Source organism: Tupaia chinensis, unplaced genomic scaffold (assembly GCF_000334495.1).
Source record: "Tupaia chinensis unplaced genomic scaffold, TupChi_1.0 Scaffold139757_1, whole genome shotgun sequence".
Taxonomy (NCBI): Eukaryota; Metazoa; Chordata; class Mammalia; order Scandentia; family Tupaiidae; genus Tupaia; species Tupaia belangeri.
The window spans coordinates 2,396,774-2,423,083 of record NW_006199637.1 but is presented as its reverse complement, the minus strand read 5'-3'; the positions used below and the strand labels follow the sequence as shown (position 1 = coordinate 2,423,083).

Sequence of the window (26,310 nt, the reverse complement as noted above, 5' to 3'; positions counted from 1 at the left end):
CCTGCCTGCCATGACAATGGCCGTGCCAGCCCCCCTCCCCCGCCGGCCTTCCCCTCCAGATACACTGTGGAACTATTTGAGCAGGTATGAATACATGGGATAAGTGGGAGAAAGGGGAAGCTCAACGTCCAGAAGGGCCTTCACTCCAGTTCCCTGACTCTGAGGCCCCCAAGAGACACTCTCCACTATGCCATCTGGGTACCATGGTTATTTCCCGCAGTAACAAGAGCGGGACCATGACTCTGATGGTGATGGTCCCGAGGTGGTGAACAGGCACTTCTTTCTAACCCTATGCACAGAGAATCCCTCAGCACATCTGAGTCAGATTCTTTGCCTCTGAGCTGGTCATCCTTTTTTCTGTTGGGTTTATTCACTGCAGGGCTCAAAAGCATCCCCACTACAGTGGTCTTAATGGCTGCCATTAGCGGAGGACACACAAACGTGGTAGAAAGAGCTGCAGGTTACAAAAGAGAAAGTTCTTCTGGGAGAATTCCTTTATGGTGCCAGCTAGAAGCACACCTGCCTCTGCTCATAATGACCAGTGGTCTAGGGAACAGCTCTAAATTGTTTAAGATAAAACAGCCCAGGCAGGGGGTGTAGTGGTTAAAGTGCTAGACTTCCACGTGGCCGACCGCAATTCAAGCCTTGGATTCAGCAGCTCAAAATTCATACCGGGTGCATGTGTACATATGCCCAAAATCTTAGGAGGAGAAGGGATTGCAACGTGGCCATTTCTTGGGGAGTGGGGGGGTGATTTTTCATTTTCCCTCTCACTGTCTCTCTGGTAAGCACACGCACCCTATGGCAAAAACCTTGGGGGGAAGAGTCAAAGAAACCAGCCTAGGTGGACTGCATCTATGGCATGGTGGTTAAGGCAGCTGGATCCCGCATGGCAGTCTGTGTGGTGTGAATCTTGGACTCTGCACATTGAGAAACACACCAGGCACACGTGCACATGCTCAAAATCCTGAAGGGAGGGAGGGAGAGAACCGCAGCACGACCATTCCCAGCAGCAGTACTTCCTCCTCTCCCCACTGTGGAGGGCACACAAGCCCTCTGGCAAAAATAAAAATAAAAATCCAGTAACAAAAATATAGTCTGTGCACAAAATCTAGCAGATACTAGGTCTGGTCTCCTTCCCTTCTACTGGGCTGTGTACCCCACTCCAACATGGCAGCCTAGACTGGAGGACCCAGATACTAAGCCAAACTGACTTCCCCCACAGGTGGGACGAGCTATGGCCATCGCAGCTCTGGACATGGCAGAATGTAATCCGTGGCCCCGCATCGTGCTCTCAGAGCACAGCAGCCTGACTAACCTTCGGGCCTGGATGCTCAAACATGTGCGCAACAGCAGAGGCCTAAGCAGCACTCTGAGTGTGGGTGTCAACAAGAAGAGAGGCTCTCGAACTCCACCCAAAAGTAACAGGTAAGACCAAGCAGGTGGGAGGGGAAAGGGTAGGAACGTAGAACAGGGCTCTACAGAGAGGTGTTCCAAGGGCTTTATATTCCTATTCTCCTGGAAGTACCTCAGGGTGAATATTTTCAGGGTAAATCATTAGATGAGTTCATTTTTTGAGAATGAGATCCTCTTCCCTTTGACCTGTGGAACTATATCTGAAAACCAGGCTGGGGGAGTCCTTGCTCCAGAGCCCTGCACAGATCAGTTATAATTGTGGTGGGTGTGGACCAGGTCTCAGCCTCCAGTTGTGACTGACTGACTGAAGGGAGTTGGAGGGCAAGCGCCAGGGCAGTGGGGGAACTCACTGCTCTTTATGGGGGAAGCAAAACTGCTCAGGGACAACCCAAGATTAGCTGCTATGTCCCGGGCTGGAGACCTCATTCAGAGACATAGCCCTCCCTTTTTCTTGGAATGGGGCCCTCTGCCTCTTCAGTGAAGCTTTACTAAGCAGCAGACCCTGGGGGACAGCTTTACTGATCAACACAACCTGCCTGGGCCTTGGTTAACTGGCACCTGCTTCTTTGCAGTGGATTGCCCGTTTCCTGCTCTGAAAACACCTTGAGTCGGGCACGAAGTTTTAGCACTGGCACAAGTGCTGGTGGCAGCAGCAGCAGCCAACAAAATTCTCCACAGATGAAGAACTCCCCCAGCTTTCCTTTTCATGGCAGTCGGCCTACAGGGCTGCCAGGCCTGGGCTCTAGCACCCAAAAGGTCAGCCACCGGGTGCTGGGCCCCGTCAGAGGTAAGCCAGTCTGGGAGCCCCTGCAACAGGTGTTCAGTTGTTTGGGGCATTGCTGGGGGAAGTGAGAGCTTGAAGATACACACTTGGCCCGAGACCAAGGGGTGAATCAATAAAATTAGTTTGTAGCAGAATCTGCAGCCTCTCCTGCGACCTTGGTGTTCCCTGCGACATGACTCCAGAGCGGCTTCATGGGTGTCTGGGCTTCAGCATGTGCTAGGAGCCAGGGAGGTTTCCAAGGATGAAACACTAGTGGAAGCAGAGCCAAACACAGACATGGAGCCTCCACGCCAAGGACAATGTCAGTCTGTCTTCTTGGGGACAGTCTAAGAGGATGTCCTCAGATTCTACGTTGCAGCACTGTAGAATGATGGGAATCTTATTTGTGGTCTTTATGGGATGAAATTGTTCCAGGCTTCAGATCTTATTCAGGAAGTGATATCAGGATTCCAGCCCTTCTCAAGAGAAATAGAACTGCAGACAGTGTTTATCCTAGGCCTATAAAAGCTAGTCCTAGCAGTGGGCATATCTGCCTCAGGGCCGTAGGTTTTGCCTTATGTGACAAGGGAGTCTGGATCAAAAGTAAATGCCAGGAACAGATGGGCCTTTAGGAGGGGGGAAAAAAGGAAGTAACTAGGACTGAGCTGGATTGTGGGGGGAGGGAGAATTACAACGCCCCTTCTAGAAACACACTAAGCCCCAAGTCAATACGGAATGTGACTCCTGGGCTACAGAAACCTTGCCAGCGTGTGGAGGCTTAGAAGCTGGAACTAAGAGCTTTCCTGGCCTTCCCACCACTCTCATCCTTACTAACATATCCCTGCCACTTAGCCTGCCATGTAGGTTTGGGTATAACAGATCAGACTTGCTCTGGGTCAGTGGCCTTGTATGTCTGACTGCACTAGTTAGAAGAAACACAGAGAAGAGAGCAACCGTCCTTACCAGCCTCGAGCGTTAAAATATTCTGCCCTAATGTGTGACCTGAGTATCTTTGCTTACATCCCAAGCCCATTCTTTGAGCCTCTATAGTTATTAGAAAAGGACACTTTGCATACTGTTTGACAGAGAATATTCAAGTAATAATGCCTTCTACTTAGCATTTGACGGTAAGACATATCACAAATATAATTTCATTTTGGGACCAGCAGTTAGCGTAATGGCTATGTCGCTGGACTCCCACGTAGTCAATTGCAGTTCGAGTCCCGGACCCGGTGGCTTAAACTCATGCCAGGCACATGTGCATGTGTGCCCAAGATCCTGAGAGGAGAATAGAGGAGAAGGGATTGTGGCGTGGCTATCCCCCCTGGGGGGTGATTTCTCGCTTTCTATCTCTCTTGTCTCTCTCTGTCTGTCTGGCGAGCGCATGCGCCCTATAGCAAAAACCTCTTCAAAAAAAATATATATATAATTTCATTTAAGCCTCACAAGGACTTTGTGGGATAGATGGTTTCCATTTTTCTGATGAGGAAACTGAGGCTGTTTAAGAGTGACTTGTTCTTGGGGCCAGCAGGTGGCGTGGTTGAGGGTGCTGGAATTCCACATGGCGATTGCAGTTCCAGTCCCGGACCTAGAGGCTTGCTTTCTTGCATTCTCCTTCTCTTTCTCTTTGTCTCTGGTCACATTAAAAAATAACAATAATTATAATAACAAATGGAATTAAAGAAATAAATCTTAAAAAAAAAAAAGTGACTTGTCCAAGGTGGCACAGCTGTTAAGTGGCAGTTATTCCAATTAAATTTTTCCATGCTTCAGCATATCTAGTTTTCTCAAGTTAAGTCTGCATAAAGGTTTTTCTTCTATTTTTCTTTCCTCTTTTTTTTTTTTTTTTTCTTTTTTTGGTTCAGCCTCTCCTAGCTGAACAAGTTTCTGGGAACTCCTTCACCAGCATCATAAATTCCCCTTCTCTAACTACAAAGGGAAATAGTAAAGAGTCTTCTAGGCAGTTATTATCTTATCGTATTGCTGTCCTCCCCCACCCCCACCCAGCACACACTGCTTGAGGGGAAGTGTTCTGTATTCTGTTTCTCTGTTACTTCCCCCAGGTAACTATGAGAAAATAGCATAGTCAATGCTATGTAATTTCTGGTTGATTGATTTGAAATATAACAGGGGAAGTAGGACAATAAATGTGGCATAAAGTATACATACATAAACCCAAGGGACTTGGGAGTAACTGTGGTAGACAGAGTAATTCATCGAAGGATGTTCAGTTGACAATGCAAGGGGGTCTTCAAAAAGTTCATGGAAAGTGCATATTATGAGAAGTGCATGGATCTTTTTTTTGCACCAAAATAAACTCATACATTAATCCCACTTTTTCACAAACTTTGTGAAGTCCCCTCACAGTTTCGAAGAATGGGTGGCTTGCCAAAAGCATTCCATAAATGAGAAATGGCAGCCAGGAACAGGAACAGAACCGCTGGGGAGTAGACAGAAAGCACTGTCCCAAGCTGGTATACAAGGGCTAAGCCCTCCAGCATGTAAAGCAGGTAGAAGTGAGGAGCTGGATGTTTTGGGAACAAAGCTTACGAGTTACCTGAGATATGTTAACCATTGTGTGTTTCTAAGAATAACAGGAACAAAAGAAAGAAACTGAACTGCACTTACTGGACCGGAAAGGGGAGGTGGGAGCCCTGCACTAGTTTACACAGGCCATGATTAGAGCACGCACCAGGGTCCAAAAGGAGAGATACATTTAAATGTAAGTATTGGAAAGAGAAGTGGCAGGGTTCAGTGACTGTAGAAGAGAGGCACTAATGGCTTCAAGGCCGTAAGTTAAAGGAAAAGTCATGGTGACAGTAAGACATTGTTGGAGAAAAGTGCAGAGCTCTCTATTTCAGGCGTACTTTGATGCATGGCTATCTGTTTGGAGATACCTTGCAGGCAGAAAAAGAGAACTATAGAAAAGGTGAGGTGACAGGGTTGGAGATCTAGGAATCAGCCACATACAGTACCAGGTGAACAAGTGAGAAGGCATGTTCCCCCAGGTGAGTGGGCTTAGAAAAGCAAAGAGCAAACACCGTAGGGCTGGCATATATATCTGGAAGTACAAGGACACTGTGCCTCTAAAGTCAGGGGGTCAAGAACAAGATACCAAACAAATATTTTAAGGAGCTAAAAGGTGAGATCCTAACACTCTTGACCCCTATGTTCCCCTGAACATCTGCTTGTGCTATGACATTCGCTGCTTCATCTCTGTTAGGGGATCCAGCAGGTGGCCTGGTGGTTAAGGCACTGGACTCCCACATGGCTGCCCAGAGTTCAAGTCCCAATCCTGGCAGTTTGGTTTCTCACTCTCCCTTTCTGTGCGTCTCTCTCTGGTAAAAACATGTTGCCCTATACTATACCAAATTTAAAAAACAATGATAATAAGATTAAATAAAAGGTTTTTTTAAAGAATTATTTTATTTACTTTTTAAAATTTATTTCCTTTAATTTGACTAGAGAGGGACAGAACGAGAGAGAAAGTGAAAGAGCAAGCCACCAGGACTCGAACCACTTTCGGCTATGTGGGAGTCCAGTGTCCTTAACCACCACACCACTTGCTAGCTTCTCTGAATAATTTCTTTTTTAAAGTCTGTTGGAATCCCAGGATGGGAGACTTGCCCTAATTGGGGATGGGGGCCATGATGCATACTGTGGCGTTTGGACTTGGCATCCTTAGCCAGCCCTTGGAAAGGCTTCTCTATCCGTCCATGAATCTGTCCTGTGGTGTGGCTTGATGACTTTTCCTGGTTCCCCAAATCTGGCTCTGCCACATCAAGGCGTACCTTGTTTTCTAAGCTAGGAAGAACATGACCCATAGTTCAGAAACCTAACTGTAAACTAGCTATGCCTTCCAGTCCCAAAACTAAGATAGAGGTTCACAATGGGTTGAGTCTTTTGTTATTGTTTTATTTTGTTTACTGTGAATACTCATCCAACTGTACATTTAATTAATAACTATCTTTTGCTGGCTAGAACAAAACAAAAGATTGGGCTATCCAGGGAATTTGAGAAGAGATCCGAGCAGCCCAGTCAGAAGCTTAAGGCAGAGGTTCAGGCCTAGTTCAGGTTCGGAATTATTTCGACAGTTCTGGAAGAGCTCTGAGTAAACCCTGACTCACAGCACCTCTTGACCTTAGTGCCAGAGCCTTCTCTACTTAGTTCTTCCCGGCAGCAAAACATGCTCTAAGTACTGCCTTCCCAGACCGTAGTCCCCTAGCTCAGAGGCACAGACAGTACTAGCCGCAGCTGTTACTGCTGCAGAGGAGCAGGAGACCACTGGAGAACAGCCAGCATGGTGATGAAGTGGGAGAAGTCAAAAGCCTGCAAGGTACTGGTGTAAAAGCAGATGTCAGCAGAGCTACAAGAGGCCTGTTGGAGAGGGGAATAGGTGAGCCAGCTTCTTCTGTCATTTATTGATTAAAGCAGGGCAGAGTCTAGGGGAAGCGACTGAGGTGCCTAGGTCACACACTCTCAGGTCACGCAGGTGCCTTGCTTCATTCTAGTCCTGGCCCTGAATGTAAGCAATAATCTCACTCAGGAACTGGAACTTACTCCCTGGCCCTCCAGCCTCCCCAGCAAAATACTGGTGTGAAAGACAAGGCACTTAAGTCTAAAAGCAAGAGCCCTCGGTCATCACCCTACCACCACTGTCATCCCACCCAGCTCTGTCACTTCAGCCAGAGGTTACTGAACTCTTCCCTGGCCTCTGCAATGCCTTGGCTCAGCTGACAGGCAACTTTTGGTAGAGCAGGTAAGATCCAGCAGTAAGTGGAGGCTCTTCTGGAGTGAGTCAACAGGACACAGAAGGAATGCCTCCATCACCATTGTCACCTTTACTTTTTCCACTGCAAAATGTTAGGAAATGCCTCTGAATACACCTTATTCCCTTACCACCTGGCACTGGCACTCATGTATTCAGCATAGTATCTGCTGCATGAATAAAAGGCAAGAAGCTGGGAGCCAAATGAATCTTGTCTGATCTTTCTACCCCTCAGAGAACATAGATCAGTCTATGCTTATCCCAGCAGCTCACTAACATCTGGGGTGTTACATGTAGGTACAGTTCCCAAGATGTTTAGGGGGGTGAGGCAGGACCTACGTACAAGCCTAATGACTGCTCCTCTAAATTGTGAGAACTTGGCACATCCACTCCAACTCAAAGAAGGCAGTTTGGCTTGACCTCTCAGACCTTTGCCTTGGGACTATCCTACCACCCCCAAAATGGAATGTATAGCTGATTACCGTAGATACCTCATAATCTCTGGGAGCAGAGCCAATCTTACAGCACTCTCACTCAGCCTTAAGCTGCTGTTTTGATAGCTCAGAAATACACAATTGCGGCTCCTTTTACTTCCTGTCTCAATGAGGACTGAGTCAGCTTGGATTATGCCAGAGGCCAGAAGTCAAAATGTGACCCTGGGCTGTGTGCTCACATTGACAAATGTACAGGCAGTCCTGGCCAAGTCCTTGGTCAGTCATTTTAAGTGACGGTTGAAATGCTCTTTAAATGACTTATACTTTCCAAATCAGGCCTCACTCCTAAATCAAATCTTATCTCCTCCTCAAATTCTCATTAGGAGCAGGATTCCTGGGTTTTACCCTTAGTATCTTTCCCATGATCCCCACTTCTGCATTCTGCATTGACATGTTTTACATATTTGCCTGTTTTGCATTATACCTTCTTGAATGTCCTTTTCTTGCTAGAACTTACATGTTCTAAAGGCTTTTTACTCACTTGCTTACTTTTTCTCTTGCCCTTTCCTGGGATGTGTTTATCCCTTATGGTTGCAGCATGCCTGTGTGTGTAGGTATTTCTCAGACCATCTACAAACCCATTGTTTCCTGCAGGTTTATTATCTCTGCCTACTAGACCACCCCAATGTCCAGTTACCGAGGTCTGGACCTAAATTATCTGAGTCTCTGATGGTGGTTACTGTTTCATGTGGCTACAAGTTTCTGACTTTTGTTGTCCTGTTGGCATCTCTGTGCCCTGTCACCAGTCTGATTGCTTTTTACATAATTTTTAATTTGCCAGAGGGTGTGTGCACTTGCCAGAGAGAGAGAGAGAGAAAACCTCCCTTGGGAGATGGCCACACCCCAATTCTGTCTCCTCCATTTCTCCCTCCTTTAAGGGTCTGGACACATACACACACACACACACACCTGGTATGTTCTCTAAGCCAGTTCCAGGACTTGAACTGCAGTCGGCATGTGGGATCCAGTGCCTTAACCACCACGCCACATGCTGGCCTGTTTGGTGGTTTTTTGTCTCTTGACTACCATCTTTCACTCTAATCGGTCTCAACACAACTCCTCAGAAGTAGAGTAGCTCCCACCCTGAGATCACCCTTTCTTTTTTATTCATATGGGTTCACATTTTTTCTTTTTTAATTTGGTTTGGGTCCTTTCAGAAGTATTTGGCTACTGCCTGCTGCTGTCCTGTTTAGCTAGATAAGATGAAATTACTATGCTCTGCTTCACCTACTGCCCGAGGCAGAGGCTTTTCACAACCAACACACGTTGCTTTATAAGACCAACTGGCATCTTGGTGCTTCCACTGAATTCAGTTCTGTGAAGGCTAACAGTTCATTCATCTGAGAGCATCTGGCACTCCCTCTATGATGAGGAAGGACCTACCAAACCTGCAAGCTTACCTGCCCCACCCCTTCACCATCAGTCCCACTGGAACCCCACCTATCAGAACGTGTAGTAGTGAGGCTCCAGCAACAAGGAATTGACCAAAGAGCTTCTCCAATGAGTGCAGCTATATACTCTTAAGACTCCAAGGATGGTTGATCCAGCTCATGATCTATAGTAGGTGTCTGCTCTTCAAGTAAGCAAAATGTTTATTAAGGTCTCTGGTTTTCCAGATAACACTTCCCAAGACCTGGGATAGATAGTGTTGTAGAGATAAGGTCCCTGCCTTCAAGAGACTCAAGTTCCAGTTAGAAATATTATCAATAGCTAACATTTAATGGGTACTGTGTGCCTGGCACTATCATAAATACCTTACCTGCACTAACTTATCTAAGGAGACAAACCATAAGCAACCACTAGCCATGTGAACAAAGAACAGTGCAAGTAATAAGGAGAGACCAATTCATTTAATTCTGCCTGTAACGGTCAAGGAGGCTTCACAGGGGTGACATTTGAGACAGGACAAATGAAAGAAGGGCAAGGTTTAACTAGAACAGGAAACAGAAATTCCAGAGGAGGCACAGTTAGCAGCCACAGGTCTATGGTGGGGAGTATGAAAGACCAAGTCTACATTCCACTAAGCATGTGCAGCCGGGAACCACAATGGGTGACTTCATCCTTCAGTACTTCTCCCTTGCCTAAGCCACAGTGATTTTTGATCAAGTCTCTGTTTTAGAATAATTCCTGGCACCCACATGAAGGATGGATGGTAAAAGAGAAGGGATTCTAGCTAGGGAGACTAGTAGGAAAATTTCCCCCAAAGCCTTCATGAGAATTGAAGACCTGAAGCTGTACACTGGCAGTGGCAGGAAGACTAGACCCCAGGTGAATGCAGAGGTGGAATCACTAGGGTTTGATTAAACAAATCTAAATGTAAAGGAGAAGTAAAAAGATGGAACAAAGTTTCTCGCAGATATGTTGGCCCTGAGGTCTAGAAATTTACACAGTCACCAAGACAGGGAGAGGGAAAGGGAGGGAGAGAATGAGTTTTGCTTTGGGGACTTCCAGGTGGAAATGTCCAGTGGACAATGAGAACCAGATTTCAGGAGAAACAGGTTAGATAGAGACTGCAAAGTTAAAAGAGTAAGAGAGCAAGAGAGGACCAAGGGCAGAATTGGTGGGGACCAGGGACAGCCGAAGGGCAGGAAGGGCATCTGGACAAGGCGTGGTTAAGAAAAAGGACTCCTAGGAAAGCTGTCTTAGTAGCTAAGCTCAAGAATTTTTGTCAAGGGAACCAGCGGTTAGCGTAATGGCTATGTCGCTGGACTCCCACGTGGTCAACCGCGGTTCGCGTCCTGGACCCGGTGGCTTAGAACTCACACCAGGTGTGCCCAAGATCCCGAGAGGAGAATGGAGGAGAAGGGATTGCAGCCTGGCCATCCCCCCGGGGGGTGATTTCTCGCTTTCTGTCTCTATGTCTCTCTGTCTGGTGAGCGCACACGCCCTATAGTGAAAACCTCTCAAAAAATAAAAATAAAAAAAGAGAACTTTTGTCAAAAGAATGAACTGGTAGGACGAGGGCTGGCTGAGAATTAGATCACTGGAACCAATGTTAGGGGTCTTTCTACCCATCTTACCGTTACTTCAGAACAGAGACCTTAGTCTGACGCCATGCTTGAAAACCCATCTTCTGACCAAGGGAAGCCAGTGGGGTGGTGAAGGCTGGGAGTGCCTTACCTATTAGCCTTTATATATGCTGTGTCCCTTTCTCCCAGAACCCAGAAGCCAGGACAGAAGACGGCGGCAGCAGCCACCAAACCATCGCCCTACTGCAAGCAGCCTGGCCCCATCCCCAGCTCCTGCTAGTTCTGGCCCAGCCTCTTCACGCAACCTGGGCTCCTGCCTTCTGCCCAATTCACTCAGCATATCAGGTCTGTACCACCTGCCACTGAAACCCAGGTTGGCCAGCCTCCTCCCTCCCCTACCACCCAGGGCTTAGACCAGGCTCCCAGCTAGGCTTGAAGAAACCCCTCAGCCATGCTGCCACCTGACCTGGACTTCCTTCCTGATTTGATGTAACACAAGCCACCCCCATCAGTTCTCCTGCCATCCTAGTGCCTTTGTACAGAAAGCTGGAATTTAATGAATGAATGTCTTTGTATAATAAAATGATAGTTACCATTTATTGAGCGTTTACTATGTGCCAGGCATTGCTCTGTGCACTTTATCTCATTTAATACTCATTTTTACAGTTAAGGAACCTGAGGACTTTTTCTGCCTACAAAGGGCTACTTACATAAGTTCCCTAACTCCAAGAACTGGGCAACACTACACAAAACTGGAGAATGAAAAAAAAGGGAAAGGCTCTTTATCTGTCATCACTACAAATGTTGTGTGTAACCATATTACCTACAAAATTAAGCTGTCTACTCTGCTTCTTAAGTTACAGAGCCAGCTGTGTAAAGGACTGGATGGGAATGGGTTTTAAGACTCCAGTCCACCATCTGCTCTCACACAGAGCCCACTACACCCAACCTGCCAGCTCTTCTCAATGGGTAGCCCTCAATCCACCTGTTGGGGGTAGAAGTGACTTGATCTTTAAATGCTTACACATATGACTAGGGTTGGCCCTGAGGTCTAGAAATTTACACAGTAAGTCAAGCTTGGGGGAATTCTGACTCTAAATTGAAGATGATGCTCCGCCCCTAGGACCAGAATAGAACCTCAAAGAGGGGCCATCCCCCTGCCCCTGGGGCCATCTGACAACTCTGGAGACATTTTTGCTTGTCACTATGGGAAAGGGGACACAGGAGGAAACAGCGTGTAGTGTCAGAGGCTAGGAGTGCTGCCAAACATCATTCAGTGTGGACAGCCCCAGTTATCCAACCCTGATGTCCAGAGCGCCGAGGTGGAAAATCTTCTAAAGGAAGGTCCCTCTTCTCCAATGACCCCTACCCTGATGATCAGTTTCCTCTGTTCTCTAGGGAGCAGCTGCACACTCTTGTCCTCGGGGGACAAGCCAGAGGCTGTCATGGTGATTGGGAAAGGTCTGCTAGGGTCTGGAGCTCGGATCCCCTGCATCAGGACTCGATTGCAGGTAATATTTTGGGGTCTTCCCAATCCTCAGCATAACTCTGGCTGAACCCAGCAAGGCACTCTTCATCTGGGCAGTGGGAGGGAAAACGCTCACACTGCTTTATAGCCTCTACCCCAGCCATCCCAGAGAGCTGCTCTGGTGCCTGTCTGTCCAGCGTCTCCTGCCCCACCATCCCCCTCAGCCAGGTCTCTTGCTTGCTTCCAACCAACCTATCTCTGCCAGATACACCCCGCCCTCAGCCTGCTAGCTTTGGCTTTCCCTGCCCCTGCCCTTAGCCTCTCCTCTCTTTCTGCCCAGACCTGCCCGAGGAGAGTTTCCGCCAGGAGGGGTCCCGGATTCCCCAGGTAACACGTCTGGTTGCTGCTCCTAGGAACAGCCCTGCCACCAACTTAGATTCAGTCCAGAGGTCAAGGCTAGTGTAGCTGAAATTGGGAACAGGTCAAAGGCTGACTGGATGGGTGAAGTTTAAACTGCTCTGGCAGGGGCTGAGGCGTAAAGGCTCCGAGGGAGGCCTACTGGTCCTCCATCTTTCTACACAGCTTCTCTACACAGCCAGACCTTGGCCACGGTACAGCCATGGAGACTAAATGCTGGAATCTTTGGCCACCCTGTGTAAAGCTGGGCGTGCACAGCTGGAAGTTCCCTGGCTATTATCCTGCCTCACTCTATTAACTAGTGGGTAGTGCTAGGGAATGCAAGGTCCTAGTGCCTCCGTTGACCCTTGTACTACGTTCTTATGCACGGAAACTCTAGAAGCAGCCTAGAAACCAAAAAGGTCAAGGGAATCCGGCCTCTTAGCCACCCCCTGTCCACACAGGCTAGGCCCAGGTTGGGCCGGGGCTCACCGCCGACTCGCAGAGGGATGAGAGGCTCTTCAGGCCCCGCATCCCCTATCCCCCGGACCAGGGAGAGCACTGAGATGGAGCCGGGACCCCGCTCTGCTACACCAGGGTGAGCACCAGGGTCCAGTCCCTCACCTTTCCCCTCACTTCCTCTGTCCCCTCATTCCCATTTCTGCTATTCAGGATCATTTTCTTCCTTCCCTCCCATTGGCCCCAAAGACTAAAGGTACTTTCATTAACAATACAGTTGCTGATTTTTTTTCCCTTACAATGGCCATAGTCTCCACTCCAAAGGACGAAATAGACAAGTTTTAGTTAGGGCCTAAGGCCTAGAAGCTGGCTGGTTCCAGCATCAGCCTACTGTGCAATCATCAGTTGACTGCCCCTCTCCACCTACAGCTGTTTACCTTTCACCTCCCAGACCCTGGCTAACAGACCAGAAGAGGGGCAGCGTTGTCATAGCCCTGATTCTCTCTCTTCTCTGTTGCAGGCTGCCTCAGGCCGGGCCCCCACGGCCCCGCTCTGCCCCTGCCTTTTCTCCTACTTCCTGTAGTTTCTCTGACTCCCCATCCCGGATTTGTTACAGCGGGGGGCCCTTGGGCCAACCTGAGGTTTGTTTTGTCCCTAAATCTCCCCCCGTCACTCTTTCTCCCCGGGTTTGATGACGCCTTGACCTTCATGCCCAGGATATAGCTCCAAGATGGGGGAACACAGTGAGAGATACACTAGTACCCTCCCTCAGCTCCTGATTCCATGTGACAACCATAACTCCTTGGAATGCCAGCCACACTGTCCAAGGCACTGCAGAGCATCACCTTGAGACAGGACAAAACAGGGACCAGCCATCCTCACCCTCCCTCCACAGCACAAGATTTTTGGGACCACAGGAAAAAAAATCTATATTTTTATATTGGGTGGGTGGGAGTAGAAAAGAAAGCAGCCCCTATACTGGGCCCTATTCAGTGGCAGCTTCTTGTTCCATAGGGTTAAGGAAGACTTTGAGGAAATAAAAGTTGTTTGGAAAAATCCAGGTGTAGTTGCTTTGTATGTTGTGATGGGTAGAAGGGATGAAGTGAAGTGTGAAGGCCCCTCACACCCTCCAGCTTGCCTCATTCTATGTCCTGGAACCCTAGAAAAGAGGGGGAAAGACCTGAGGTAAGGAAAATGCTGCAGCTTTCCTCCGGGGAATCCTTCAGGAGTCAACTCCCATCCGACCTGTTCCCTTGACATTTGTGACCCATGTGTACGGTTCTCAAGCTCCTCCCCCTTCTCCATCAGTCTACCCAACACTCTAGCCTCAGAACCAGTGAAAAAAATAAACGTTTTTACCCCTCACAAAATAAAATAAAATAAAATAAAATAAAATAAAATCTGCCTAACCAGCCTTGGGAAGGTTAGGGCTATTTAAGTGAAGATGGGACGCTCATCCTTGGATGGCACCCTCAGCACCTTTGCTCTTCCCGGCGTCAGTGCTTCCTTGTAAACAGACCCCCAACTTGGACATCTACCTACTAGGGGCCACCAGAAGATGGGGTCTGAGAAGGATCAGATTAGCAGAGGAGGAGGTAGAACCCAAAGGCACTCTACTCTGTGCGAATAAAGGGGCCCAGTTCTGAGCTGTGACATGCTTGACCCGACACTTTCTGATTTGAAGTTTTGAACCCTGCAGGCCCTGGGGCGGCCCCGCCACTCAGCTCTCTGGGAGCTGGGCGCTACAGCCCCAGACCGTTACCTGGGGCAGAGAAAGCGCCATTTTGCTTCTTGGGATTGTTGACGGCCACGTAGTGATAGAGAACGACAAGTAAGAATAGCGACACGCCCAGCATGTTGGCGAAGATGGCGAGCTGCACGTCGGTGATCATCCTGCGGAGAAGAGGAGGGACTGAGCCTTGGGTCTGCGCATTTCTCGCCCTCGCCAGGCCCAGTTCTTACCCCCGAACTAGCCACAGCGGGCTAGACCGAGGGATGGCGCCTGCGTGCTTCCCACCTGATCGGCGGGGCTCGGCTCCGAAGCTCGCTTTGCTCAAGCTGGAGGTAGGAGACCTGGGCCGGAACTTCGTAGCGCCAGCTCAGTCCCAAACCAGGCACTTCCGGTCGGCAGCGCCGTCCGGTTGCCTCTCTAGCCCTGCCCTCTCGCCTGCTCCTCGCGGCGCGCTCGCGAGGGGCGGGGTCTCGGGCTGGGCTGCGGTGCGACGTAACAGCGGGAGGGGGTGGGGTCGGGCCGCGGACGCTTCTCCCGGGCCGGGAGCCGCACAGCTGATTGCAGCTGGCGCTACCCGGGACGTGGTTATTGGAGCTGTGGTAGCCACCTCCCCGAAGCCGAGGAGTGGGCTAGGCGGAGGGTGCGGCAGCGGGGCCGGGCGGGAGACGGCCTGACCCACAGGCACCCACCTCCCTTCCTGCACTGGCCCCCCGCACTGCTGTCCGTCCTTCGCTTCCCTGCCCTGCCCAGCCCAGCCCAGCCCAGCCAGGTGCTTCCTTCGGGTCCTGCCCTCGGTGTCCCCTCCCTGGCTCCGACGGGAGTGGAAGAGTGCAGAGTTGGGACAGGGCAGAGGCTGCCGGGTGCTCCTCTCTCTGGCGCCAACCTTTCTGACCCACACGATCCTGCCTGTGATCTGACCAGCGCCTCTCTTACCCGGGCACCCTCCCTCGAGCCCAACCCCGGTGGTGGGCGCCGGAAATAGGGCGGACTCCCGGAATCAAAACCCAAACCGTGGGACTTCAGCCAAGTGGGAAATCACCCCCCGGATGTGAGGGAGGGAGAAGGGGAGGAAGAGTTGGAACAGGCAGGAGGGGGCTTAGGCTACAGCAGAGTGGGTCGCCGATCAGTACGGAGAGCTGTGATTGTAGGTTGACGCCAGAGGGCCTCTAGGAGCAGAGAGGCAACCTGGAGTTCTACAACCCTCTGCCCAGCTAGAACCTTCTCCCCCTTCCTTGCCTTCTCAGCTTCACCATAAAAGGGAACCGCACCAAGCCAGGCCGTGCCGGGGAGCTGTCAGGGGTAATGGAAGCCAGTTGCTTTGCGGTAGAGGGGGGCCAGGGCTCAGGGGAGGCCTCTGCTACTCTGAGCCAAAGAAAATTCTACGGGAGCTGCTCTGGGGCTGCAACAGCTGGGACAGGGGACCAACTCATGCCCTGTGTGCACAGTGCGTTGGGGACTCAATAGCCCAAAGCAGGCTTTTCTGGCCTGGGGCCCTCAGCACGTTGTCCTCAGCCGCTCTGCCAGGGGCTCCTAATCTCAATCCCTGCCCTTAGTAGTATTTTCCCTGACCTCCCCTCCCCCTCCAGTCCCCACCCAGCATTTCCCAGAAGCTTCATATTTAGAATCCCAAGGCCACCTGCCCTCCACGCGGCATTGGCATAACGTTGGGAGCCCATAACTGGGCTCCCTTATGCATCCCTCAGAGTGGTCTGTTCCAGGTCTATTTCATGAGAAGGAGGCTCCAGGTTCAAGGATTACACATCATTATGTTCGTGTCTCCTGCAGATCTGAAGCAGATCCAAGTCCAACCAAACATCTAGGTGTATTGTTGAATTAGAACTAGATTTTCCTTTTAAAAATAAGCTCCACCTCTAGGCAGACCCTGGAAGGTAAACTTTCTAGACTGCAAATGACATAAGTGGTTCAGTTTTACAAAACTCTCCTAAACCAAATTATTCAAGGGCACAGTATCCTAAACTATCAGAGGTGAAAGGGGCCTTTAAGATCTTTTTTATTCATTTTTTTTATCTTAAGGTTTTTGCCATAGGGTGAGTACATTGACTGGAGAAACAGAGAGAGAGAAGTGAGAGGGAAGGTGAAAAATCACCCCCCAGAGGATGGTCATGCTGCAATCCCTCCTCTGTTCTCCTGGCATTTTGGGCACACATGCACATGCACACAGCACGATTTTCAAGCCACCAGATCCGGAACTTGAACTGTGGTCAGTCATGTGGGAGTTCAGCACTGTAACCACTACGCCACCTGCTGGCCCTTAAAGACATTTTTTTATTTGGTATAGGATGTGGGCACTCACCACAGATAAAAGGAAAGCGAAAGCACTCCCCGGGAAGGATGGCCACTCCTCAATCTCTTCTCCATTTTTCTCTTGAGATTTTGGGCACACATGCACACCCATGTGGCATATTTTTCAAGCCGCCAAATCTGGGACTTGAATCACACGATTGGCCATATGGGAACCAGCTGCCTTCACCACGTCACAGGCTGACCCCAAGAACATTTTCTAAAGAAGGAAACAGGCTCAGAAGGTTAGCTTGGCCAATGTTCTACAACTGGTTATAGACTGTATCACCCATTCACTTTAGCTCCATCCCACAATCCGTGTTCCAGTGTGGACTCACCAGGTTGCTCTAGGTCAGGGACAAGAGGGAAAGGATTTATTTTTCTGGTTGCTCAGTCCCTGATGGTTGAACTGAATGAGTTAGTCACTTGGTATGGCCAAGATTTCCCATTGGCTCTGGCTCCTTGAAAATCCCCCATCTTGGGACCAGCAGTTAGCATAATGGCTATGTCGCTGGACTCCCATGTAGTCAACCACGGTTTGCGTCCCGGACCCAGTGGCTTAGAACTCACGCCGGGCGCGTGTGTGTGCGTGCCCAAGATCCCGAGAGAAGAAGGGATTGTGGCGTGACCATCCCCCCTGGGGGGTGATTTCTTGCTTTCTGTCTCTCTGTCTCTCTCTGTCTGTCTGGCGAGCGCACGTGCCTTATAGAGAAAAACCTCTCCAAAAAAAAAAACAAAAACAAAAAAACATCTTGGGACCAGCAGTTAGCGTAATGGCTATGTCGCTGGACTCCCACGTAGTCGACCAGGGTTCGCATCCTGGACCCAGTGGCTTAAACTCATGCCAGGCACGTGTGCGTGCGTGCCCAAGATCCTGAGAGGAGAATGGAGGAGAAGGGATTGCGGTGTGGCCATCCCCCCTGGGGGTGATTTCTCGCTTTCTGTCTCTGTCTCTCTCTCTCTCTGTCTAGCGAGCGCATGCACCCTATAGTAAAAACCTCTAAAAAAAAAAATCCCCCATCTTGGGGAGGTTATAAGATAGATCTTGTCTTACTGCTCCAGACACTTAGCCTTTTTTGGTGTCAGGAACTCAGAAATGTCCTTCACCTCCCAGGACTTCCTGTGTCTAGGTCAGCGAGTCTTTATCAGCCTTGAGTGGGTCATTTGGCCCAATGCCTGGAAGAACCAAAATTTTAAAAAATGGTCTCTAGACTCAGCTAAGAACTGACTAAGCCTGGAAAACAAAAAGCTTGGACAAAAGAATATGGGGACTAACAGTTGGCATAATGGCTATGTTGCTGGACTCCCATGTAGTGGACTGCAGTTCAAGTCCTGGACCCGGTGGCCTAAACTCACGCCAGGCACATGTGCGTGCGTGCCCAAGATCCCAAGAGGAGAATGGAGAAGAGGGGATTGCAGCGTGGCCATCCCCCCAGGGAGTGATTTCTTGCTTTCTGTCTCTCTGTCTCTTTGTCTTTCTGGCAAGATAGCAAAAACCTCTCCAAAAAAAAAAAGGAGTATGTGGGAAATGAGACAGGTGAAGCCCCTTCTTGGAATTTGGAGGCAGGGAAATGATGGGGGGACATTTGTGTACTTTATCTCTGTCATCAGTGTGACTTTTTTAGGAAAATGAGGCCAGCACTGGGCTCAGGAATAAGAAAGCAACAAGGTCTGGGAACAGGGTACTGAACTCTGAGCCCAGGAAGGTTGGCTCCTAAAGTATTACTCCTGAAGGAAGGGTGGGAAGGGTTGGAAAAGGAAAATGGGGAGAGGTGGGCTTTTGCTCAGGACTGCCCCCAAGCTTGAATTCTCATCTAGGTTGGCAGGACCCAAAGCGCAATTCACAATATTACCCTTTTCTTCCTCTCAATATCCAGTCCACTGACAAAGGGTATTAGATGTACGTGCTCCTTGTTCCTGGTGCCCCATGGCTGCCGGGTCTGGGAACCAGAGCTCACTGTGCAGTCAGTGATGGTCACAAGAATGAGTTGGTTGCTTAGTATGAGCAAGGTTTCCCATTAGCATGGATCCTTGGAAATCCCCCATATTGGAGAGGTTATGAACTAGATCTTGTCTTAGTGCCCTCAGGGACTTAGCCTTTTGTGATGTCAGGAACTCTTGCTAATTGCTTTGGAAATTTGTGACTGCCTGCCAATACCACCCCCACACCACTGGCACCATCACCACCACCCCTGCGTTCTGTTTAACCATAGCCACTGGCTTGCCTACCCTCAGGCCAGCAATGATGAACACAGGGCCTCTGATTTAGCTGAGACCCCACAAACAGTCTTGGCTCCTAATTTCAAGACTACAGAAAATGCAATCTACTCCAATTGCATCTCAAAGTCCACTTTTTAAATTTGACACGCTTACATTGTAGAACTGATTTTTAAACTCCAGGGGACTGGAGAGGGGGTCACTAACAACCGGGCAGTGGCAAGAGGGCTAGGATGACTTTCCAGGGTGCCAGAGGCCCCCTGAAGGGAGAGGAGAGTGAGAAGAGCAGAAAGAGAACCCAGAGTGGCCCAAACCGGGGCCTGGAACTGATGCAGACCCCGGCAGACAAAGCCACAACCTCCCACAACCTTCCATGGGCAACTCCTTTGAAATCAGGATCTCCTGTGACTATTTTCCTCATGTCTCATTGTGTGATGGTCCCCCAGACTGCTAAATGGGTAGCCACGAAGGTCCATCTCTATTGGCTCCAGCATTTACTTTCATTACCCTGTCTTTTCACCATTGTTTTTCCCAGCCACCAAGGTGACATCCTGAGCCATAGGACATGAGAGGCAGATCAGAGCTATGCAGAAGGTTGGTGGCGTCTATCTCCATGGCTTCCAACTATTGTCCACATTTCTAACCATCTCCCGGACATGTATTTCCATTGAGATGTGTTATTGTCTGGAGGAGTCCAACCCAGCGGGGCTCCAGGATCTGTCTGAGCCCCTTGACCTCAAGTCAATCCACCCCCGCTGAGGCTGGTCCCCAGCAACTGTCATCTTTCACTTGCATACCCATACTCAGGTCACCCTTCCTTCCACCAAACCTGCTCCTCCTCTCAATTTTCCCAACCTGGCTCAAACCCTGGAATTGTCTCTAATATCTCCTCTCATCTGGTCCCTCATACCCAGTCAGGCAGTCACAACCTTCGCTTCCTTTCAGGGTCACTGTCGCCACCAGAGCCCAAGTGTGTACACCTTTGCAATATAGAACCTGGAAGGGACCTTGAGCAACAGACTCTAAGTGGTGCCATGGGATTCGCTCAAAGTTATGTTAGAGGAGAAACTAGACTAGATTGTCCATGCTGGGACACCCTTACGTGGCTCTCACTGGCCGTGTCTCCTTCCTTGTAAACATGCTCCTCTACTCAGAAATGTGTGATCCAGCCTCCTAACCAGTCACTTGAGCCTATCCTTAATTTGTCCATGAACTACCCTGTCTTTCTTTTTCATTTATTTTTTTAAGAGAGATTTTTGCTATAGGGCATGTCCACTCGCTGGAGAAACAGAGAGAGACAGAGAGCGAGAAATCACCCCCCAAGGGGGAATGACCATGCTGCCATCTCTTCCCCTCCACTATCTTCTTGGGATTTGTGGCATGTATGCACACACACCTGGCATGAGTTTCAAGCCACTGGGTCCAGGACTCGAACCGCAGTTGACCAATGGGAGTCAAGTGACGTAACCATTATGCCATCTGCTGGTCCCTCTTCTCCCTGCCTCATCTTTCTTTTTTTCTTTTCTTCTTCTTCTTCCCCCACCCCCCGCCCCCAGGTTTTTGCCTTATGGTGAGGAGAGAGAGAGAGACAGAGACAGTGAGAAGGAAAATGAGAAATCAATCCCCAAGGGGAATGGCCATGCCACAATCCCTTCTCCACTCTCCTCCTGGGATCTTGGGCATGCATGCACACACGCCCAGCATGAATTCAAACCACCAGGTCTAGGAATCGAACCATGTAAGAGTCCAGCGATGTAACCGTTGTAGCATCTGCTGGCCCTCCCTTTCTATATCACTTCTGCTTGCCGCACATGTGGCTCATGTTGATGAAGCATTTGCCGTCTTCCAGGCGCTGTTCTAAATGCCTCACACATACTAACTCATTTAGTCCCCACACACCTAAGACGGAGGGGATTATCATTATATTTTCTATGTTGCAGATGAGGGAACTGAGGCAGACTGCTTTTCCCGAGCCAGAAATACGTCCTCACCCCTTGCCTCTTCTTTGCTGCCCCGCTCCGCCCATGCCCTGGGCAGTTTCCCAGCAGTTCCCCTCTGCCCCCAGCAGCCAGCCATCTTTCCTCTGTTCTGAGCCAGAATGGGCATCGTCCCTTTGACCTGCCCCTGACACTGGGTCTGTCCTGCCTTGTGATAGTGCTATTCCAGAGCCTGTGTCCCACTCGCAACAGACTTCCTTGCTCCTTAGGGGACAGTGACTGAGTGTCTGTACCCGAGTGCCTTTGCTGCCTGGGCACTCCCATGGTAACTGGCTCACAGTATTCTCCTTTCTTTTATTTCCTTCCTTCCTTCCTTCCTCCCTTCCTTCCTTCCTTCCTTCTTTCTTTTTTCTTTTAATTTGCCATAGGGCATGTGTGCTCACCAGAGAGAGAAACAGGGAAAGTGAAAAAGCAACCCCTCAGGAAAATGGCCATCATCCTCCATTCTCCTCTCAGGATTTTGGGAACACACACACACACCCCTGGTGTTTTTCAATCCTGGTTTTTCAAGCAGCCGAGTCCAGGACTCAAAGAGGGCAGTCAGTCGCATGGGATCCGGACTCTGCAACCACCATGCCACTGTCTGGCCCAGCATTCTCCTTTCTGTCTCCGCGCCTCTGCTTCTCTCCCCCAGGCATCCCACCACACAGGAGACCCTGGCCGAATACAACACTGAGGGCCAGGTGGTGAAAGGGGGCCAGCCGTCTCACAAGGAGCTTTCCCGTCAGGCCGATGGTTCTTTGTCTGCCCCGGAGAGGCTACTATAGACCTGCCTCCAGGCCAGGGTGTGGCTGCCTTTGGGGCTACCCAGCTAGGTCCCCATGTACCCTTCCTCCCCAGTTGTGGTCTGAACTTCACCGAGACAAGCCTGGGACCCGTATTCATTTGGCCCTTTAATAGAGACCCTCTCTTCTCTTCCCCCGTCCCTTCCTCCTACCTCTCGATAGAAGACCATTGACCATTTGCACATTTCTTTCCTCTCTTCTGTCATCTCCGGCTCTTCCGCCGACCTCGGTGCAGCCCTTTCTCCTCTCCTCCTCTCAAAGCACAGGCCAGGCATCTAGAGCTGAAGCTCAGCCCTACTGCTGACTGGTGTGTTACCTTGGATTAGTCACTGTCCCACCCTGGACCTCGGCTTTCACATCTCTGAAAGGACGCGGCCAGACCGGACGGTGAGAGCCTATGACTTCATCGTCCCTTTTCAGCCCTCCCCTCCCGCTCTCTCCCCGGGGCTTCCTCTCTCAGGTCTCTCCCAGGGGAGCCCTGCCCTGGCCCCAGGAGAGCTGTGGCCCTGGCTCCCGTTCCCTGTCTGAGCGACTAGCTGGGCCTCCTCCCCAGCTTGGCCGGGGCTCCATGTGGCCCGACTGAGAGGCTGGCCCCAAGCCCGGCGGCAACTCCACATTTCTGTTTTTCCTTTTTTTTCTCCCTCTTTCCCGGAGTTAACAAGAAGCAGATGTGGCGCTCCATGGTTGGAGAGGTGGAGGGATGAGGGGGGCCGGCCAGCCAGCCAGACAGGGGGGAAGGGAGGGAGCGGGCCGGGCAGGAGGAGGCCAGGGCCCGCCCCACAGACACTCTTGCGCCTCTGAAAAGCCACAGGGGCAAAGCCCTGTCACCCTCGGGATCCGGTCATCAGGGGAAAAGGACAGGGAGACCAGAAGAGGGCCAGCTGGGGCGAGGGGGTGGAGGCCCAGGAAGCAGCATCTGAGCCGGGCAGGGACCAGGCGCAGGAGGCCAGGGGGCACGAGAACAGACTCCCCTCAGAAGTGAAGAAGAGGAGAGCGGAAGGAACCAAGGGAGGGACAGACGGCAGCCTAAGGAGGAGGAAAGAGGAGGGGGAGAGGGGTCAGGCCAGGCAGCCTTGGAGGAGGCGTGCGGCTGGGGTCTGCCGGCAGGAAGCCGGGGACAGGACTGGACCGGCTGGCGCTGTCCCGCAGAGCGGCGGCGTCCCCTGGGGCCGGGCAGAGGCGCCAGTGGTCAGGAGGGATGTGCCTCTGAGGCCCGCTGCGGAGCGCCCCACCATGGCCCGCCGTACCCTCTGGAGCTGCTACCTCTGCTGCCTGCTGACCTCGGCCGTGGGGGCTGCTAGCTACCCTCCTCGAGGCTACAGCCTCTACACGGGCGCCGGGGGCGCCCTCAGCCCAGGGGCACCCCAGGCCCAGAGCAACCCCCACCCTGCCAGCCGCCACAGGTAAGTGTGGGGCCAGCCTGAGGCTGGAGGTGGGTGGGAAGGGCAGACAGGGGGTTGCTGGCCACTCGGCCACCCTCCCTGGGCTGTATCCCCTATTGCAGGGAAGAAGGGAGAGGAAGCCGTCCATCAGGTAGCTCTGCGAGAGCTGCTTTCCTGCAGGGCCTTTTCCAGGGTAACCTAGGGGGATCCTTTCCCATATCCTCCCCATGGGGCCTGCAGTTAGGGGCCCGAGAAACAAGCCTGAGGGGTGTGGGCCAGGCCTTCCTGCCAGCTGCCAGCTGTGTACCAGCCCCGGACGCTCAGGCAGACCTCGTGTCCCTTCGAGGACTTCCTTGGCCCCATCCTGTAATCCGTAATTCTGACACGGGTCCAGCTCTGCTCCCCTCGGCTCTCCAGCCGGACACGGTACAGCACGGAGGCCGGCATGAATGGGGCCCGGGGTGTAGAACTGCAAGCCCCAAGCGGGGCAGAGCCCATCAAAGGCTCATTCTCTGCCTGACCCTGGGCTGGACCTCAGCCTGCCCCGTCTGCCCCCCTGAGGGGTGGGTGGAAAAGTCAGTGTCCGGGGATCCCCAAGGGGACTGGGCCATCTGCCTCGCAGGCCACATGCTGAGCGGGGGACTGAGACGGGGCCAGAAAGCGACATGAATGACTGTGTGCATTTAGAGGCTCCTGGAGCCCCTCGGCCAGGAGGATTGACTTCTCTGTGGTTGTGGTTTTCTATTCTGCGCCTCTTTCCATCTTGAAAAGTCTTTATCTGCTTCTGCTTGGCAGAAAGGCATGGGGGTGGGAGGCGCCCTCGCTGAAGCCTGGGCTCTCACTCGTCCCCAGTGGCTCCCCATCTCTGACCCCCTCAGCCCCTGCGGTAGCCCCGGCCCTCCTCTGGGCTGCGTGTCTCTGGTCCTCATGCCAGGTGTGGTTGTTGCCCGCAGAAACTGGTGTGCCTATGTGGTGACTCGGACAGTGAGCTGTGTCCTCGAGGATGGAGTGGAGACCTTCATCAAGCCAGACTACCAGCCCTGTGGCTGGGGCCAGCCCCAGTGTCCCCGAAGCATCATGTGAGCCCCAGTGCCGGGGTGGGCACTTGGCAGAACTGGGCAGGGGCAGAAGGCGGGTGGCTGTCTCAGAATCTACCACGCAGGGAGGGGCAGGACAGGGGCTCCATTCAGAAGGATCGGGAGGAGACGCTGAGTTGAGTTTGGCCGGTGGGATACGGAGGGCAGACTTACCCTGCCTGCCAGCCCCAAATGCCTTCTCTGGGGTGGGTTACTATCCAGGAGAGGAGCTTGAGGTTCCAGCATAGGGCACGGGGAAGAGCAGGGACTTGGCTCTTGGCCAGAAAGCTGACAGCTGTCATCTGAGCAAGACCACATGCTGGACAGTAAGAGAGACTGAGCCTGAGGGACAAGCCTTGCCCCCCACCAGGGGCCAGGTCACTGGTACAGGAGGAACAGAGGCCTCCCTCTGCTCCTGCCAGGTACCGCAGCTTCCTCCGCCCCCGCTACCGTGTGGCCTACAAGACAGTGACAGACATGGAATGGAGGTGCTGTCAGGGATACGGGGGCGATGACTGCAGTGAGGGGCCTGCCCCCGCACTGGGCCCCGCACCTTCTACACCACGCCCACGGCCCCGGCCTGCCCGCCCCAACCTCTCCGGCTCCAGTGCAGGCAGCCACCTCAGTGGACTAGGGGGAGAAGGTGAGTGTGGGAGCTGCCGGTGTGAGTGGGAGGCGCTCCAGGGGGAAGTGGGGATCAGGCTGCTGAGAGAAACCCTGTGTGTGCTCCAAGGCAGAGAGAAGGACAGTGAGATCCCTGAGCTGACTCCCGTGTGTGTGTGTGCGTGTGTGTGTAACCCAAAGACCCACAGAACGAAAAGAGACCGCAGAGAATGCGCTCACATGCGCCCCCATGCGGCCAAGATCCTTCCTAGCTGAGAGCCACGGCGGGAGGAGGGGGCATTTCTTTGAGAAGCTCCTCTGCAGGGCCAGAGACTACAAGTCCTAGCATGCACCGCACCTGACTACAGGTCCCAGGCCCCTCTGTGGCCTCTGGAGACTGTGGGTCCCAGAATGCAGCAGTCCCCGCGGCTTGCTTTCCCTCCGCGTGCGCACTCCGGATGCGTGGTGTTGAGAGATAGCCAGGCTATGATTATGGACACAAAGCTTCCGGCTGCCTCCCTGGCCATCTGCTAGAGCCCCAGCCTGCTTCCTGTGGAGCCTCTCGTGTCCCTGTGGTGTCGAATGGGGTGCTAACCAAGATAGCTCCTGTCGTGTGATGTCCAGAGTGTCTCCCACCCACCCCCCACGTTGACTTTTCGCTCCTCTTGACAGCCCAGTAAGGGAGGACAGATAGTGGCATTCTCACTTGGCGGAGAAGGAAGCAGTTTCCAAAACATTAAGAGGCAGTGTGAACACGTGGAAAGGACACGGGCTTGGTGGCCAGGCAGATACCCAGTTTGCAACTTGCCTTTGCCACGTATCAAACTTGCAGTCCTTGCCAGTTACCTGGTATCTGTGTTCCTGTTTCCTAAACCGTAAAATGGGGAGAGCTACTGGTTACCTGCCCAGAGGAATTGTTGGAAGGGAAGTGGAGCCATGGTTCCAACCTGACCCAGAGGTATTCAGTGACTGCATTTCCTTTCTTCTCTTCTTGCCTAAATCGCCCAAAGGACAGGCAGAGCCAGCATGGGCCTCTGAATCTTCTTGGAGTGGGGGCGAGCGGGACCTGGGTGGCAGGCCCTGAACTCTGCTCTGAGGTTCAGCCCCTCTGCTTTTCCCTCTCTCCAGGTCCTGGGGAGTCAGAGAAGGTACAACAGCTGGAGCAGCAGGTGCAGAGCCTGACGAAAGAGCTGCAAAGCCTACAGGGTGTCCTGCAGGGGCTGAGTGGGCGCCTGGCAGAAGATGTGCAGAGGGCTGTGGAGACGGCCTTCAATGGGAGGCAGCAGCCAGCAGATGCAGCTGCCCGCCCTGGCGTGCACGAAACCCTCAATGAGATCCAGCACCAGCTGCAGCTCCTGGACAACCGCGTCTCCACCCACGACCAGGAGCTGGGCCATCTCAACAACCATCATGGTGGTGGTGGCAGCAGCGGCAGGGCCCTAACTCCAACCCCGGCCCCAGCCCCGCCTGGCCCCAGTGAGGAG

At 51.8% G+C, this 26,310-nt stretch overlaps 3 protein-coding genes across 4 annotated transcripts in view; 2 read left to right on the top strand and 1 right to left on the bottom strand.

The window, feature by feature from the left end:
* The window catches only part of AGBL5 (AGBL carboxypeptidase 5), a 19,144-nt gene extending 6,272 nt beyond the window's left edge, over positions 1 to 12,872 (top strand). Inside the window, exons 10-16 of the mRNA XM_006162181.3 lie at positions 2 to 84; positions 1,226 to 1,428; positions 1,989 to 2,203; positions 10,600 to 10,755; positions 11,809 to 11,921; positions 12,219 to 12,265; positions 12,739 to 12,872. Coding sequence (XP_006162243.1) covers positions 2 to 84; positions 1,226 to 1,428; positions 1,989 to 2,203; positions 10,600 to 10,755; positions 11,809 to 11,921; positions 12,219 to 12,265; positions 12,739 to 12,787 — 866 coding nt within the window. The 3' untranslated portion in view covers positions 12,788 to 12,872. The remainder of the gene's footprint in view (position 1; positions 85 to 1,225; positions 1,429 to 1,988; positions 2,204 to 10,599; positions 10,756 to 11,808; positions 11,922 to 12,218; positions 12,266 to 12,738) is intronic.
* A 771-nt stretch (positions 12,873 to 13,643) lies between these two features.
* On the bottom strand, positions 13,644 to 14,894 carry OST4 (oligosaccharyltransferase complex subunit 4, non-catalytic). 2 transcript variants are annotated; one of them, XM_006162182.3, is made up of 3 exons: positions 14,751 to 14,894; positions 14,496 to 14,626; positions 13,644 to 13,892 (listed from the first exon to the last, which is right to left on the bottom strand). In XM_006162182.3, exons 2-3 carry the CDS (start codon positions 14,623 to 14,625, stop codon positions 13,873 to 13,875), a joined length of 150 nt encoding a protein of 49 aa, XP_006162244.1. In that variant the 5' UTR covers position 14,626; positions 14,751 to 14,894; the 3' UTR covers positions 13,644 to 13,872. The 2 variants fall into 2 exon arrangements, with proteins under 2 accessions (XP_006162244.1, XP_014448610.1); XM_014593124.2 differs by having other exon boundaries at positions 14,696 to 14,866.
* A 7,611-nt stretch (positions 14,895 to 22,505) lies between these two features.
* EMILIN1 (elastin microfibril interfacer 1) overlaps positions 22,506 to 26,310 on the top strand; it is a 7,657-nt gene continuing 3,852 nt past the window's right edge. Inside the window, exons 1-4 of the mRNA XM_014593095.2 lie at positions 22,506 to 23,168; positions 24,101 to 24,226; positions 24,646 to 24,866; positions 25,955 to 26,309. Of these exons, the coding sequence (XP_014448581.1) occupies positions 22,999 to 23,168; positions 24,101 to 24,226; positions 24,646 to 24,866; positions 25,955 to 26,309 (872 nt within the window). The 5' untranslated portion in view covers positions 22,506 to 22,998. The remainder of the gene's footprint in view (positions 23,169 to 24,100; positions 24,227 to 24,645; positions 24,867 to 25,954; position 26,310) is intronic.

What these genes read in the sequence shown, in the direction of transcription:
- OST4 (XM_006162182.3), bottom strand. Translation starts at nt 14,625, where the DNA reads ATGATCACCGACGTGCAGCTCGCCATCTTCGCCAACATGCTGGGCGTG. An exon ending in TGGCGCTTTCTCTGCCCCAG is followed by an intron (nt 13,893 to 14,495) that starts GTAACGGTCTGG and finishes CCTCTTTTCTAG; the next exon opens with GGTTCCAGGACATAGAATGA.